At 38.5% G+C, this 14670-nt stretch overlaps 2 protein-coding genes across 5 annotated transcripts; both read right to left on the minus strand.

Moving 5' to 3' along the window:
• Positions 1-276: 276 nt before the first annotated feature.
• On the minus strand, positions 277-9677 carry LOC116012614 (nuclear pore complex protein NUP1). Of its 2 annotated transcripts, XM_031252197.1 has the most exons (10): positions 9253-9677; positions 7510-7556; positions 6697-6812; positions 5904-6093; positions 5524-5805; positions 5355-5444; positions 4580-5257; positions 4102-4448; positions 1581-2795; positions 277-1523 (listed from the first exon to the last, which is right to left on the minus strand). In XM_031252197.1, the coding sequence occupies exons 1-10, from the start codon at positions 9557-9559 to the stop codon at positions 644-646; spliced, it is 4152 nt and encodes a 1383-aa protein (XP_031108057.1). In that variant the 5' UTR covers positions 9560-9677; the 3' UTR covers positions 277-643. The 2 variants fall into 2 exon arrangements, with proteins under 2 accessions (XP_031108057.1, XP_031108056.1); XM_031252196.1 differs by having other exon boundaries at positions 277-2795.
• Positions 9678-10553: 876 nt separating this feature from the next.
• LOC116012615 (calcium-dependent protein kinase 1-like) lies at positions 10554-14670 on the minus strand. 3 transcript variants are annotated; one of them, XM_031252199.1, is made up of 9 exons: positions 14519-14670; positions 14218-14238; positions 13237-14143; positions 12993-13136; positions 12703-12855; positions 11965-12080; positions 11626-11793; positions 11179-11403; positions 10554-10911 (listed from the first exon to the last, which is right to left on the minus strand). In XM_031252199.1, the coding sequence occupies exons 3-9, from the start codon at positions 14033-14035 to the stop codon at positions 10783-10785; spliced, it is 1734 nt and encodes a 577-aa protein (XP_031108059.1). In that variant the 5' UTR covers positions 14036-14143; positions 14218-14238; positions 14519-14670; the 3' UTR covers positions 10554-10782. The 3 variants fall into 3 exon arrangements, with proteins under 3 accessions (XP_031108059.1, XP_031108058.1, XP_031108060.1); XM_031252198.1 differs by having other exon boundaries at positions 13237-14238; XM_031252200.1 differs by having other exon boundaries at positions 14218-14670.

Here is a 14670-nt window from a genome sequence, read left to right on the forward strand (position 1 = left end):
AAAAAAATGGATGGTTGTCTAGTCTAGTACAATTCTTTTAATATTTTGCTCAACCAAATAAAAGTATTAAACAAAAGTGAAGTGACTTGAGGTGACGGCAAATTTGCGTTAGCATATCTACCTATCGACAAGATTAAAGTAGACAAATTATAATGTGGAACAAGTTCATTGATGATGGATATAAGGTAAATCGTTGTTTAGTTAATAGTGTTCATTGTGTCTGAATAACATGGTAATGTTCTCTATAAGAATTATTTCTGCTAAAGCAAGACAAGATAGTAAAGAACATAACCATTTCTTATTATTATGTTTACATGTAATGATATACCAAAGACTGGAATACTACAATCTCAAGTAGCAGCATAATTGAAATGTAATGTATTACACCCAACTCATACAACACCATTCTTCTGTTCACTACATGCAAATATTGCAAAATTGTTACATTCTATGACTAGATAAAAGCTGCTTCTGCTAGAAAACAAAACCAAAATAACAAGTTACACAGCAAACCTCATTCTTCATTTTTGCAATAATGGCTCAAGGGGACCGGACCCGACCTGCCTGCAACCTTCTGCAGCGACTCAATGAACAAGAAAAGACCAGACAACAGTGATTGTAGTCACACCAAAAGGTTTATTTTTCACTTCCTTCTGTTCTTGTTCCTATTAACTTTCACAATTTTTCGACCTGATTTGTCAGGGCCATTGCTGCCCAACGAGAAGCTCCCTCCACCACCGTTGAACTCCAAACTCCCGGATGCCTGAAAGGGAGATGGGTTTTGTGGAGCAGCTTGATTCTGTTGCCCGCTAAATTGGAATGGATTAGGAGAGCCAAACACAAAGGAACTGTTGGGTGCAGGAGAGTTAGAAGGTTGACCAAATACAGAAACTGCCGGTGAAGATGATTGCTGCACCGGATCCTCAGCCATGCTGTCCTCCATGGTCATCTGTTCATTGTTCCCAGGGGAAGCTGTGAAAGAGGGAGTAGTGTTTCCAAATATGGGCTGGGAAGAAGTTGAAGACATTGTTCCAAATCCAAAAACGGGGCTACTTGAGGCACCGGGAGATGATCCAAAAGGCATTGGAGCAGTATTAGAAGTAGAAAATGAAGATGAGGAAGCTCCAAAGGTGAAGCCAATAGATGATGGGGAAGAACCAAAGGCACCAGATGAGGGTTGCTGACTTGAACCAAAAATACCAGCAACAGCACCACCTTGGCTAGCTTGTGAAGAGGCCGAACTGGCACCAAAATTAAATGTTCCAGGAGCTGTATTGCTTACGGCAGTGGCAGAGGAAGCAGCAGAACTGCCACCAAAACTGAATACACCACTGCTGGAAGAGGAAGCAGGATTGCCACCAAAACTGAACACCGGAGGAGTGGTGCTGCCAGAAGAGGAAGGTGCAGAACTGCCACCAAAACTGAACACTGAAGGAGTGGTGCTGCCAGAAGAGGAAGGCGCAGAATTGCCACCAAAACCGAACACCACAGGAGTGCTGCTGCTGGAAGAGGATGACACTGAACTGCCACCGAAACCGAACACTGAAGGTGTGGTGCTGCTGGAAGAGGAGCCCGCAGAACTGCCACCATAACTGAACACTGCAGGAGTGGTGCTGCCAGAAGTGGAAGCCACAGAACTGCCACCGAAACTGAACACCCCAGGAGTGATGCTGCTGGAAGAGGAAGCTACAGAACTGCCACCCAAGCTCAACACCCCAGGAGTGGTGCTGCTGGAAGATGGTGCAGAAGAACTGCCACTAAAACTGAACGCAGGAGTGGAACTAGTGGAAGTGGAAGCAGCAGAACTGCTACCAAAACTAGATATTGCAGGACTAGCATTAGTGGAAGAGGAGGTAGAACTGTTACCAAAACTGAATAAAGCAGGAGTGCTGCCAGTAGAAGGGCTAAGTACTTTGGTTTCAGGAGCAGGAGCTACAGGACTCGCACCAAAGCTAGGTGTAACAGTGGTAACCCCATTACTAGGCAAAGCTGAAGTAGCACCAAATGAAAATATGCCGGAAGAGGTGGAACCAACCTGATTGCTCTCTGTAGAAGACACAGAAGCTGGTAAAGGTTTACTAGCAGGAGCAGTTGCACTCAATGAGCTAAATGATGTAACCCCAGAAGTTCCTAACACTGGAGATGATGTGGATGAACCAAACAAAGAGGATATTGTCTGTGGGCTAGTGGTATTGCTAGATTGTGGCAGAAGGGGATTTGCACTAACAGTAGAACCACCTCCTGTGCTAAAAAGAGAACCCTGAGGCTGGGTGGCAGTAGATGTTGCCATTACTGAAGAATTGAGCCCAAAAATGGTATTTGTGCCTGCAGATGATGTGCCTGCAAAACTTGAACTTTTTAGATTTCCAAGACTAGTGCCATTCTCTAATTTCTCTGATTTAACATTCAAAGCTGAAGTTTCTGAGTTGGAAAAAGTTGCTGATGTTGAATTGGTAGTTGAAGAAAATATAGAAGTTCCAGGCTTGATAACTGAAGATGTCACCGGGACATTGGTGGTTGCAGCACTAATGGAAGGAGCAGCCACACTTAAAGCGTCGGTATGGCTTTCAGAATTACTTGCAGCTAAAACAGAGGATGATGACAAGACAGGATTTGGAGAAAAGTTTCCATTACTTAAGTTGCTGGAGGGAACAGCAAATAAGGAAGTTGTAGTTGTTGAAGTTGATGCCACTGAGGGAGCTTCTAATTTACCATTAATACCGGCCTTGAGTGAATTATCATCCATAGGAAGTCGTGGCCAAGTATCAGTTGGACCAGAAGCAAGGTTGGTTGGGCTGCAAAAAAGTAGTCAACTTTTAGATACATTACCAGTTTAATTTTCAAGAAAATATCAGGGAAAACAAAACTGAGGATTCTGTCCTATACTTTGACAAGTTGAATTTTCAAAAGTATGGCAATAACTCTTATAGAAGATAAAAACAATATTTTCCTAGTAGATTAAACAGTGATTGATGACTAGTAAGCCAGAACTTTATTTGCCAAAAAACTGATTAGTAAAACGAGAATTGTATGTATGTTAATCTCTTCTGTGATTTCTTTAGAAGCAAACACCCAGTAGCACACTCAACACTTCAGTAACATTTGTTGAACATAAAAATACTTGAAGAGAGTCAATTATCATGTTTTGCAATCTATGTCCTTCAGGGCTACAATTTATTTATGTCACTGGAAAGTGGAGATATATTCCCATCATCAAAACTAGGATTTGAGCATGGGGAAAAAGTTCTATTCAGGTCAATATGTAAATAAATCTATATTTCCAAGGCCATTAGTGATATGGTGGTATCATCACTTTTTATCAAATTTAAAAATAAGCATTAAAAATAATACTTCAAAAAGTTAAAAAGTCCATTAAATATCAAAGAGGAATTATTTTGTGTTTATTACGATTTGTGTCACTGACTCGCTTCAATTGCATTTGACAACTTCCCATCCCCTATAACTAACCTCAAACACTAAATACTAATCATATGATAGAGTGACCTCAATAAGAAAGAACAGTCAGCAAAAGAAGGGTAAATGGTAAATCTGTGATGGTAAAAGGTTCAAACAAGAAAATTAGGATTTTTTTTATATCAAACACCAGGAAACCTGAAGTTGCGTGCATATGTTAATAACAAGGGTAATTCTTCTAGTTGCTCATCACCCAATAAGAGGAAAAAAATTATTATTCTCTATTATTAAAATAAGTGTATATATATATGTGTGTGTGTGTGTGTGTGTGAGATCCCTTGCTTTCACTAGACAAGTGACAAAGTTCAGAAAATCAATTCAATTATCAGCACCAAAATAATTCAAACTCCAAATAAAAATTAATAGTATCGATAAACTGCCAAAGGGATTTGATGAGTAGAATAGCTGGCTTAAATAATTTAAAGGTATCTGTGTTCCAAACCAAGAGGCAATCAGAAACCAATGAAAATCATGCAGCACAATAAACATTAACCTAAGCATCAGAAACAACAGATCAATGCATGAGAGAACAAGAAATGACATTTAGCAAGACAATCATATTATTAACACAAAATGAAAAGATAAGAAATTTAACAAAATATCAACATTCAGAATAATGAGAATCACCTGCTCAAGCTATCCAGTTTTGATCCAGTCAAAGCCAAACTGGATCCTTTGATCTCAGTACCATATGTATTATTCAACTTGCCAGCCTGGAGGTCCTCATTGGTAGAGAAACCAGTATATTTTACACTAGTATTAACACCATTGGGAGTCTGCTCATCAGTCCTTTTGCTCAAAAACCCAGATGGTGTATTGATTTCTGGAAAAACTAAACCTTTGTTTTTAGATAGTTCTTCACTGGAGACAAACTTGCTATTAACAAGAGGCATCTCCTGCTTTCCATTCCCTTCAGACAAGGATTTAGATGCAGGGACATTCGATCCTATATCCTCATCCAGCTCAAGATAATCCTGTACAGTCACAGATGATATTAGAACTCATCAGAGGAAATAGAGCATCTTTTACTCAAAAACTAAATGCTGCCTGAAAAATAAAGATTTGGGTAATTTAGTTCTATTTATGAATCAAACGCAACACCAACCTCAGGTGCGCTCATTTTAAAAGCACATTTCTTTTCAGGAGGTAGAGCTGCAAACTTTGGATGAATGGAATCTGCAGAGGCTGGGGCATCTCTTTCAGAAAATGTCACCTCCCTGTTGGCTACATGGTTTACAGTGTCAACAAAATTCATTGGCCTGTTTTCTAATACACTGCCATGTTTCGGCAATTTAGAATCACTAGCATCAGGTAAAGTAGCATTGGCACGAGTATCAGGCTCATAAGCATTTGAGGCACTCTGAAGCAACCTTGAAGAATCCAAATGCTCCAGGCTTCTAAGAGCTTGTCCATGAAGCATATTTGTTGTTAATTTAGTTGGTGATTTATCTTTAATGGCAAAACGCTTCGATTCAGATGGCTTTTCCTTTGGAGAAAGCTTATCAATATGCTCCAATATTTTTGCAGCTGTCTCACTGGACTTAGTAGGTACAAGGAAACGGCTTGTACTAGGAGTTGCACCGTCATGACTCTTTTCTAGAGTTTTGGATTTTTCCTGTGTCTGAAATAGCTGGTGTTTAGAAGCAGCAGAAACAACTCCAACTCTTCGGGTTGGAAGATAAGCACCATTATTATATAAAAGATTAGATTTCTGCTTAATCCTCCTGATGGGCCCAATGGATCCAAGATCATCATCTAATACAGAGCTTGTACGTTTCAGGGACTGAAAATAAAGAGATAAAAATAGTATTAAAATAAGTCAGTAACAAAATACATAGTAAAGCATAGAATAAATAATCCTCACAAATTACGTCCATTACCACTTGTTTAGATCCGAACACTTCATCAGGCTCCAACTTAGAATGAGATGATGAAGCCCCAGCATAAAGGTAACTAGTGGAGCTGCCACCCTGCAAGGTGAGAAAGATACAGTAAATGCCAAGTCTAAGGTACGAGAACAATTTCCAGCACAAAATAAAAATGCCTAACCTTCTGAAAATCAGTTGGGCGAACTCTGGAATATGGTGTACGAGCCATGTTGTATACTGCAGATCTACCACGAGATTTTGGTGTAGTAAAACCATTTTCAGTAACCCCAAAAATACCAGGCCTTCTTGCCAATGACGCAATTGGTGATTGTGAAACAAATGGCACAACTTCTCTTACAGTTTGATTGCGAAAACTCTGAACTGATGGTGAGACCTTAGACTGCCTGCTTCCCATATAAGTCTTCGCAAGCTCAGCAGGAGTTGCAACATCATCCTCACATATCTGATAAAATTTATCATATAGAAGTCACATAACCACACAACTCAATGGCTCATAAGAGTGCATTAATTATACAAAGAACTAATTGCTCAAGAACTCACTTTTGAACTGATGATAGCAGTTGAAGTAACTCCATGAGATGCTCCCTTCTCAGTATTATTATCATCCGATATGCCTCTTGAAATATCTGCTGAAGCTAGTCTAGAAACTTCAATTCTTTTACCAGCATCCTCGAGAGGGGAATCTACTGCCTTTGAATGCAATAGTTCTGTCAGCTGATCAATTTCATATCTGCAAAGGTAGTGTTTCCTATTATTAGTGAGCACATATATGCTGAGATCAAATAGAAACATGCCAAAATCACAGAAAATAATTAGAACAATGTTTTTTATTAGTGAAATAAAACAATCAGAAGAACAATTTCTATAATTTCCTAAAAGACCTTATGAAGCCAATTATGAGGCAAGCCCCATCAAGAATATTGAGAGATGGAGGGGAGAATTGAAACGAGGAACGATATCTCCTCAGAAAGACAGAAAATCAGAAAACAGTAAGATGTGAAGGCAGATGCGAGCTTGGAAGGCTTATAATCCCTTAATTTTTATTTTTATTTTTTGGAAACCCGAGTAGAAGCCGGGTTACACGTCCCAAACATCACCTGGACACCTAGGTGACGAACAAGCTCACCTCGCCCATTTTAGGCGAGGCGAGCTCATTAGGCGTCGCCTTAATAACCTTGTTCATGAGTCTACTGCAACATAAAATGTGGATGAGACACATAGCTAAGAAACTCATGCTAAGGAATGTAGCTAAATCGGTTGGGAACAATTTGCATGAAACTCACATTCCAAAGCATAAACCCATAGAAGTACAGAAGAGTAGAAAACAGTTCACCTGGTGAAAGTTTTCTTTTTCAACAATTGTTCAAGCTCAGAGAAAGCACTGCCCTCAGGATTATAAGCAGTATCCCCATGTTTGTGTACATCTGGTTCAAAATCTCCATCATGATTCTTCATCCACCGAAAAATATAAAACAGAAAATATATCAACTTTCATGATCAGAGCACATTGAGAGATAAAATTATCTAATAAGACCACTATACTGCTCTAGGACAATAGACTGCCAAATAGCATGATACAGATTTTGTAACATTTTAAATAGCATGATATAGGCAACATAGAGTTTGTAGTTACCATAAAATAATGGACAAGTTTATTAGAAAGAATTAGAAACTAATGCTCAGTTGCTAATACTCCAATAGACCAAGACAAATTGCACAATACTACTAAATTACAGAAATCTTGAATAACCATGTTATTGTACTTTATGCCAAAGATAACTAGTGCTCATTCATTTCATTACTAGCTTCAAAGTTGAAGAAGAGTAATAATAAAAACTAGTAAAGCAAGTAATATAATTTTTTGTAAATAAGGGAATTACTTTTTCCCCAATGATGCATAAAAAGAAACAATCAACCAAGCGCTACGAATTACAACTCTGTATATAATAGTAAAATATACAACCCACAAAAAGAAGACCAACAGAATTTTCAGAGACAAATAAGTAACAGCAAGAAGCAGGTAAAGTGGAGAGAGCTTATGATTCCATAAAATTTCACATGATACAATAAAATTTAAAATTAAAACAAAACAAAAGACCCACAATCATTATGCTTTAAAAGACAAGTTATATGCAATGACACTCACATTTGGACCTGATGCGTTATGCACATCCTTTGGATCTTGTGTTGTCTCTGTTCACATCAAAACACATATCAGGCCCAACTATAAACATAATGGAAAATGACACAAATGAAAACAGTAGACATCCACTGGAGGAAAGATAATAACAGCATCTCACAACTAAGAGCAGTCGCAATTCCTAGCATCTAGAAAAGTACACAAAACCATCCAAACAGTTGTCCATCACACCAAACACATATGATCAACAATGTTTTCATTTAATCAGGACTTAATTAACAATGTCAACTTAAATTTCAAGGAAAATACTGCTCTCAAAACAAAACAAAACAAAAAATAAAGAGAGAGAGAGAGAGAGAGAGATCTTAAAATTTAAGGAAGGTTTCTAGATGCTGGGAAAAAAGTCACTTCTATGCCAAGATAACTATTCTGAAAGAAAATTCAGAATCTGAATTTATTAGGAAACTTAGCAATGACAGAGTGAACCACAACACTACTACAAAATTACCATCATAACATTAAAAACATGAAAACACCGAATAAGCAAAAGTGAATTTACCAAGCAGACAGACCATACATGGCTATAATCTGAAAAGCCATTATTGTACAATACTAGCATTCCATCCTAGTTATAAATTGATGAAGAATCACTTCATATAAATAATAAAAGACCAGAGAGCCATGGATTTGGATATTTGAGTTACTACCATCTGTTTTTTAACTTCACCAAATGCTGATTCATTTCTGAATGTAACTCATTTCTAACTGTTTTTATATTGAAAAGGAAAAAACTCATGGATGTTCCCTGTACTCACCAATTATAAAGCACCAGGACTTTCACCTTTGACATCTAACACTAACCCCCAAGAAATCCAATTTACATATAACACTAGAATGAAAGGCATATTTTCATTTATTTGCACTAACTAATTGACTAAAACTAGGTGGAAGGGGATTGAAAAACTATGCACTCACACTTCACAGATAGGCCATCCAATTGGAAACAAAAAGGCAGTGGCTGTCAAAGGAGGGAAGCAAGAATGGAATTATGGAAAACAATTTTCTACCCCTCCGAAATGTTATTAAGTGATAAGACAAATAGAAGAGAAGCAGTGAACTAAGGGAAAAGAAACAAGAAACAATTTTCTAACAGCTGGAAAATGTTATAGCAAAATAAAAACACACATAATTCCACATAAAATTTATATTTTTTCTATAAAAATGTTGATATGGTATAACCTCAATCAATGAACATATTGCATTCAGCATAAATCATGTTTTTCAAATAAGACTTCAAATCTAACCCTTTTCCAAACCACTTAGATTGATAAACCATGGAGAAAGGAAGACAAAGAAAAGAAATATAGATAAAGTTGCTCATTGAAGCACCAACTTCATGTCATATCCAGTCAACCATGAAATTAAGGTCATCCTCAAATCAAAATGGTAACTCCAGATACCTTAACCATAAAAGAAAAGACATTTTAACTGAATCCATGCCAACTGAACACATAGCAAAAACAATAAAGAACTCCTGAACTCAATTGCAACCCTTTGCGCTCAATTATACACATATTGGCATTTACAGTATAACAGGGAGGAAAAAAGCCAATGAAGACAGCTCCTTTTCCCAAACAATCAGCAAAGAACAAACAACAAACAGGTCCCCCACTCATACAGTGACACATGCATATATACAGAGAGGAATGGGTGTGAAAACATAAACAGACAACAACGGGAATAAAAAACCTGAAGGTGGTGGAGCAGGGATAGCAGGCAGTGGAGGATGAGAAGGAGGAGGAGGAGGAGGAGGTAGGGTCTTGCGGGAGAATGAAGCGAATAATCGTCGAGCGCCGGCATTAATAAGCTTGGAGGCAGGGTCGACGACGAGCTTGGAGAGCCAACTAGGGTTTCGGAGGGCGGTGGTGGGAGGGCGATCGTAAGGCGTGGCCTGCGCCCTCCGAAACGGCCTCTTCCGAAACTTCCCTCCCGCTCCTCCGCCCTCGTACGCCGCCGATGGCGCGTTCGCCGTCGTGTCTTCGCCAGCCGTCGCCATTATTGGAGGTGGTAGATATAGAGAGAGAGAGACAGCTAACGCGGCACCGAATACTAATTGGGGGGGAAAGAGAAAGAGAGAGGAGGGGGAGCAATTAGGGTTTTACGCGAATACCTACTGTTGATTTTTTTAGCTTTAGAAAATTAATTGAAAATTGTGAAAGCGTTTAAGAGAGAGAGAAATAAAATGTGCGAAATACTACTGGAAACATGTGTTTAAGGGCTTCCCCTCGTTTTTTGAACGTTGTGATTAAACATCTGGGCGGGGCTACACGGTAATTCTCGGATTAGAGGTTAATTAATGTAACAATTATCAAAAAGAGTTTTCGATTAAACAATATTTAATTATTCAAAGAAAATAAAATTAACACAAAATATCTATTTTTAGTAGAAAAAAAAAAGTATTTAAAAAAAATTACGCATAATACATTTTTTTGATCTCTAAATTCCTCTCTTTGCGTTTTTTGGACTCTCTTCCATCATTGTCTCTGCCTCGCAATTCGAACCCTAAATCCCAAATTAACTAGAATTACGATTTTTTTTTAAATTGTAGAAGTGTAGAACGTTAAAGTATAACCAAACTACTACAACAATGTTATATCCCCAACAATATTTTTAGGTGAGTTTTTTATGATATTTGTGTGAGTTTGAGGAGAAAGATGAGGGGAGAGAGAATAAAAATAAATTGTAAAATGATGAATTTTATTTTTTTTTGTAAGACCCACGATGGAGAAAAAAACACTTTTGGTGCACGCATCTTTCCTATTTCGCCAAAAAACTTAACAAAATTTTCAAAATGTTGAGGATCCTCTAAATATAAATCAAAGAATATCTTGCTTATTATACCACTGAAAGGAGTGACTAAGTGAATGAACCATAATTTTCGTACATATTATGTAGTTTACGCACTTTTATACAAATTATATGTTTATTTAGTACATACTTTTGAGTAGTGTTTGTGTACCAATTACATATTACCATGTAAGACAGGGGCATGGAGGAGAATGTATGATCACAATTCCTTGGGCTCATGTGGCATACAAGTGTACAAGATGACAATTGACAAAGCCAGATGTAGACAGGGAAAAGAGAATTGTGAAAACTATAAAAGTGCAATAAAAGATGGTTGTTTTCTCCAAATCACTATAAAAAGAACCCTATCACAACAAATTTCTCATACAAAAGAGAACAAAAAAAAAACAGTGAAGAACAAACAAGGGAAGCCTAGGTTCTTAGGGCCTCTCTAAATCGAATGCTGAAACTACTATTTTCTTGGCCTTTCGAGAGACCACCCAATACTGGATTTCCTTTTTGCATCATTGCCACGAATTCGTTGTAATCAATGGTTCCATCCTGAAACATAAATTGAAATCATGCAAATGTTACTTGAGTGTATCTATACTATAACTATTATTTGTCACAACAAAGATTAGCACATTAGCGTCACTAGAGGGAGGGATTGAGGGAATCTTGATTCTCGAACAACTTGAGGATGTGTTTTAAGGTTTTAGCGAGCAAAAGTTATAATGTAAGCAGGTCTTACCCCTATGCAATCTCCCCTTCCCATAGTCATTACAGTTTTTGTCACATATATAGTTTTTATTATATTGAATGACTTACGTTATTTTGGTCAGCTTCCCTAATCATTTCTTCAAAGCGGGCATCTTCAATGCCAAATTCCTCGCAGGCTTGTTGCAGTTCGTCTGCAGTGATAAAGCCACTTCCGTCCTTGTCAAAATAGGAGAAAGCGGCAAACAGATGATCCTCTCTCTCAATTTTGTTAAAATGTAACGTTGCAGCTATAAACTCGCCATAATCGATCGTTCCACTGTTATCAACATCAGCCTGAAATGTCAGAAAGTGCAGAGGGTCACCGAGTGTACGTTTTAAGTGGATGGCATTGTTCTTCCATTGCAGTAATAGGTTAGAGAATAGCATCAAAGTGCACAAAACAAAAACCATAAGGATTTGTTTTACACGCTTCTTTACAGCTTGCAGTAGCATGTAAAAATTCAATTGTCAAATGGATTTTACAGCAGATACAAGAATCGACACGATGGTACTTACAGCTTGCATTAGGTCATAGATCTCGGACTCCTTGAGATTGGCACCAACTCTTTTCAATCCAGCTTTGAGCTCCTCGAAAGTGATTTGCCCGCTGTTGTCTGCATCTATCATCTTGAACATTTCTTTCAAGCCAGCAATTTCTTCTTCGGATAGGCTCTCTGCAATGACCTGCAAGAAACGAACATACAGTCGGTCAATTTAGCTGTATGAGTCCAACTTCCAGATTAAAGTTCGCACCTAAAAGGCCAAATGGTGTAACGCTTAGAGAAATTAGAGAAGTACGCTTATACTATACTAATAATATATATATATGAATGTGATGAACGCCAAGACACGTACTCTTAAAGTCATTTTCTTGAGCTTATTCATCGCAGAGAATTGCTTCATTCGACTCAAAACCGCAGAGTCCAGAGGCTTGTCAGGAGCCACGCCACCAACTTGAACCCAAGGATGACCTGCAAATTATTTAAAACACCTCTCATAAACAATCTGAGAAAGAAAAGGATTCAATCTTGGACCAATTCGATCTAGGTACTAACCACTTGTACGTGTATACATATTGTTGGTTTTACGGTTACGGGGTAGCCGGTTGGTAGGCCAACACTACCGTGAATAATGCAAGAAATAGCACAAGACCATGTTATTGTCAGAAAGTAAAAACCAAATCCCTGTGACCCCTAGGGGGCTTTTATACATAGGTGATTGATTAAAGAAAAGGAAGGAAAACATTTACAAACTTCGATTAGGAAACCTTCCTAAACCAGATTTAGATTTGTTTCTTAAACTGCAAAATCTCCTTTCTAAATCTGAAAAGGGAAAATCGGTTGAGATTTGGCAAAGATTCCTTGAATATTCCTTTGGACATCCCCGGCCTCGGCTGCCAGCTTGGCACAGCCCAACAGGCCGCCCAACTGCCTGGCATGTGGCCCTGACTGGGCACCCATGCTGGGTATCCATCACATATGTACGTGTATATGTAATGTGTGTGTGTGTATCAAATCTATCCCAATATCAAGCCAATTGCCTATGACTCGTCAAGATTTACTGATTAATAACAATTTGAAGAAAGCTACTTACATAGCACTTCATGTGCTGTCAAACGCTTTTTGGGGTCTCGTATAAGCATTCTCCTCACCAAGTCTTTTGCACCTTCTGAAATACTAGGCCATGGGTCCGAATCGAAGTCAAGATCACCATGCAAGACTTGCTCAAATATTCCTTGCTCATTTTCTATGTAATTATAAATGAATTCGAGTTATATTTTGCGATAATATGGAAGAGAGACATGATTGCTAGGTATTTTGATAACAAAAAAGACTACAGAAAAGATGGACTTGTGATTAATTTAGAGAAAAAGCGAGGCTAACCAGCCCAAAAAGGAGGGACACCACTAAGTAAAATGTAAACTATAACGCCAGCACTCCAGACATCGGCTTCAGGACCATAGTGCTTTCGGAGAACTTCTGGTGCAACGTAGTAGGGACTGCCAACGACGTCAGTAAATTTTTCCCCTGAAAAAGGAAATCATTTTTTGTTAATGTAAAACACTTAAGCCAAACTTCAAAGTATATAAATGAACCTGAAATTCATAAACTTAGGTAAAGGGTATACCTGGTTTGAAGAATATTGACAATCCAAAGTCAATTGTTTTGAGTAAGGAATCCTCTTTCTTGTCGACAAAGAGAAAATTCTCGGGCTTAAGATCACGGTGCATCACCCCCAACGAATGACAAGCTTCTACAACTCCGACAATTGTCCTCGTAAGCTCAGCAGCCTTCCTTTCTGTATAATGCCCCCGCTGAATAATCCTATCGAAAAGCTCGCCCCCAGCACAAAACTCCATAACAACATGAACGGCAACAGCATCCTCATAAGCCCCTTTTATCGAAATAACATTCTGGTGCCCAGCCAAGTGGTGCATTATCTGAATCTCACGCCTAACGTCCTCTACATCATCATCCGTCAACAGCTTCCTCTTGGCGATCGATTTGCACGCGTATTCCTTTCCGCTTGCTTTCTCCACACAAAGAAACGTAGTCCCGAACTGCCCTTGACCTAATTTCTTGCCTATACTGAAAAACTCCTTCAAATTGCCCGTTTTCTTTGGTAACACCGAATCAGTCCTAAGTCCTGCACTAGGCACCCTCTTAATACGCGCGGGTTTCTTAGGCTTAGCCGGCTGCTTTTCCTCAGCCTCCGGCCTAGGCATTGTCATCTGCTCAGGCGGCTTATTTTGGACCGCCATTGGTGATTCGGGTGATTTATTAGAACCTTGTGATTCACCTCTGACACTCTCGACATTCGTGACAGAAGCAGTGTCATCCGGTGATCGGGTTCGCCACATTGCAGCTGAAACCGATTGAAATATTCCATTTTTCGAAATGCTCGGTCCAACACAAGTATTCCCCATTGAATCCTAAACTCACTCCTCAAAATCAATCCCAGTACCCTACAAACTCTCTCCACTTCTGAATTCTAGTACTAAATCTCCACTGCTATTTCCTCATAAACCCCTCAGCTAGAAAGGCAAAAAGATCTTAGCTTTACCAGAAACAATCAAAAACATAAATTAAAAAGTCAAACCATCTCTACCTCAATTGCTCAACTCCATAGCTGCCAATAAACATACGAACCAGCTCAAGAATCAATGAATCAATTGGTCACAGTGTCAAAATCAATGTACACAGTAAAATTGCACAATAAACACATATTGCAAACAGTCCATATATACATGAAAACGAAGAAATCAAGATATACTCAGCAGATAGGCAAGAAAAAGCTCATAAAATCAAATCCTGTGCTTATAAAGGCGGAGCCAAAAACTCCCAGGTGAGAAGAATACAAAGAAGAAAAAAGTTGAGATCTTGAATAACAAAGAGAGAATTGGTCTAACCTTTGATGGTGGGTTTCTAGTATTTTAGTGAAAACCTATGTACTTGCTTACATTTAGACAGAGTCACGAAGAAAACGGGCATTGGTTGGATGTACCAAACAGATAAATATTTCTCAGTGGAGTTTCTTGTTCGGCCAGGTTTGTCATTTGTG

Source organism: Ipomoea triloba, chromosome 3 (assembly GCF_003576645.1).
Source record: "Ipomoea triloba cultivar NCNSP0323 chromosome 3, ASM357664v1".
Lineage (NCBI taxonomy): Eukaryota > Viridiplantae > Streptophyta > Magnoliopsida > Solanales > Convolvulaceae > Ipomoea > Ipomoea triloba.

Bases quoted from the DNA above. Each gene is read 5' to 3' on its own strand.
- LOC116012615 (XM_031252199.1), bottom strand. From the start codon at position 14,035: ATGGGGAATACTTGTGTTGGACCGAGCATTTCGAAAAATGGAATATTT. The intron at 12,856-12,992 runs GTTAGCCTCGCT...ATAATTACATAG, and splicing joins TGTCCCTCCTTTTTGGGCTG to AAAATGAGCAAGGAATATTT. The intron at 10,912-11,178 runs GTAAGTCATTCA...TTTATGTTTCAG, and splicing joins GGGAAGCTGACCAAAATAAC to GATGGAACCATTGATTACAA.
- LOC116012614 (XM_031252196.1), bottom strand. From the start codon at position 9,559: ATGGCGACGGCTGGCGAAGACACGACGGCGAACGCGCCATCGGCGGCG. The intron at 7,557-9,252 runs GTTTTTTATTCC...TGATGTGAACAG, and splicing joins CCCTGCTCCACCACCTTCAG to AGACAACACAAGATCCAAAG. The intron at 2,796-4,101 runs GTGATTCTCATT...ACTTTTTTGCAG, and splicing joins AAACTGGATAGCTTGAGCAG to CCCAACCAACCTTGCTTCTG.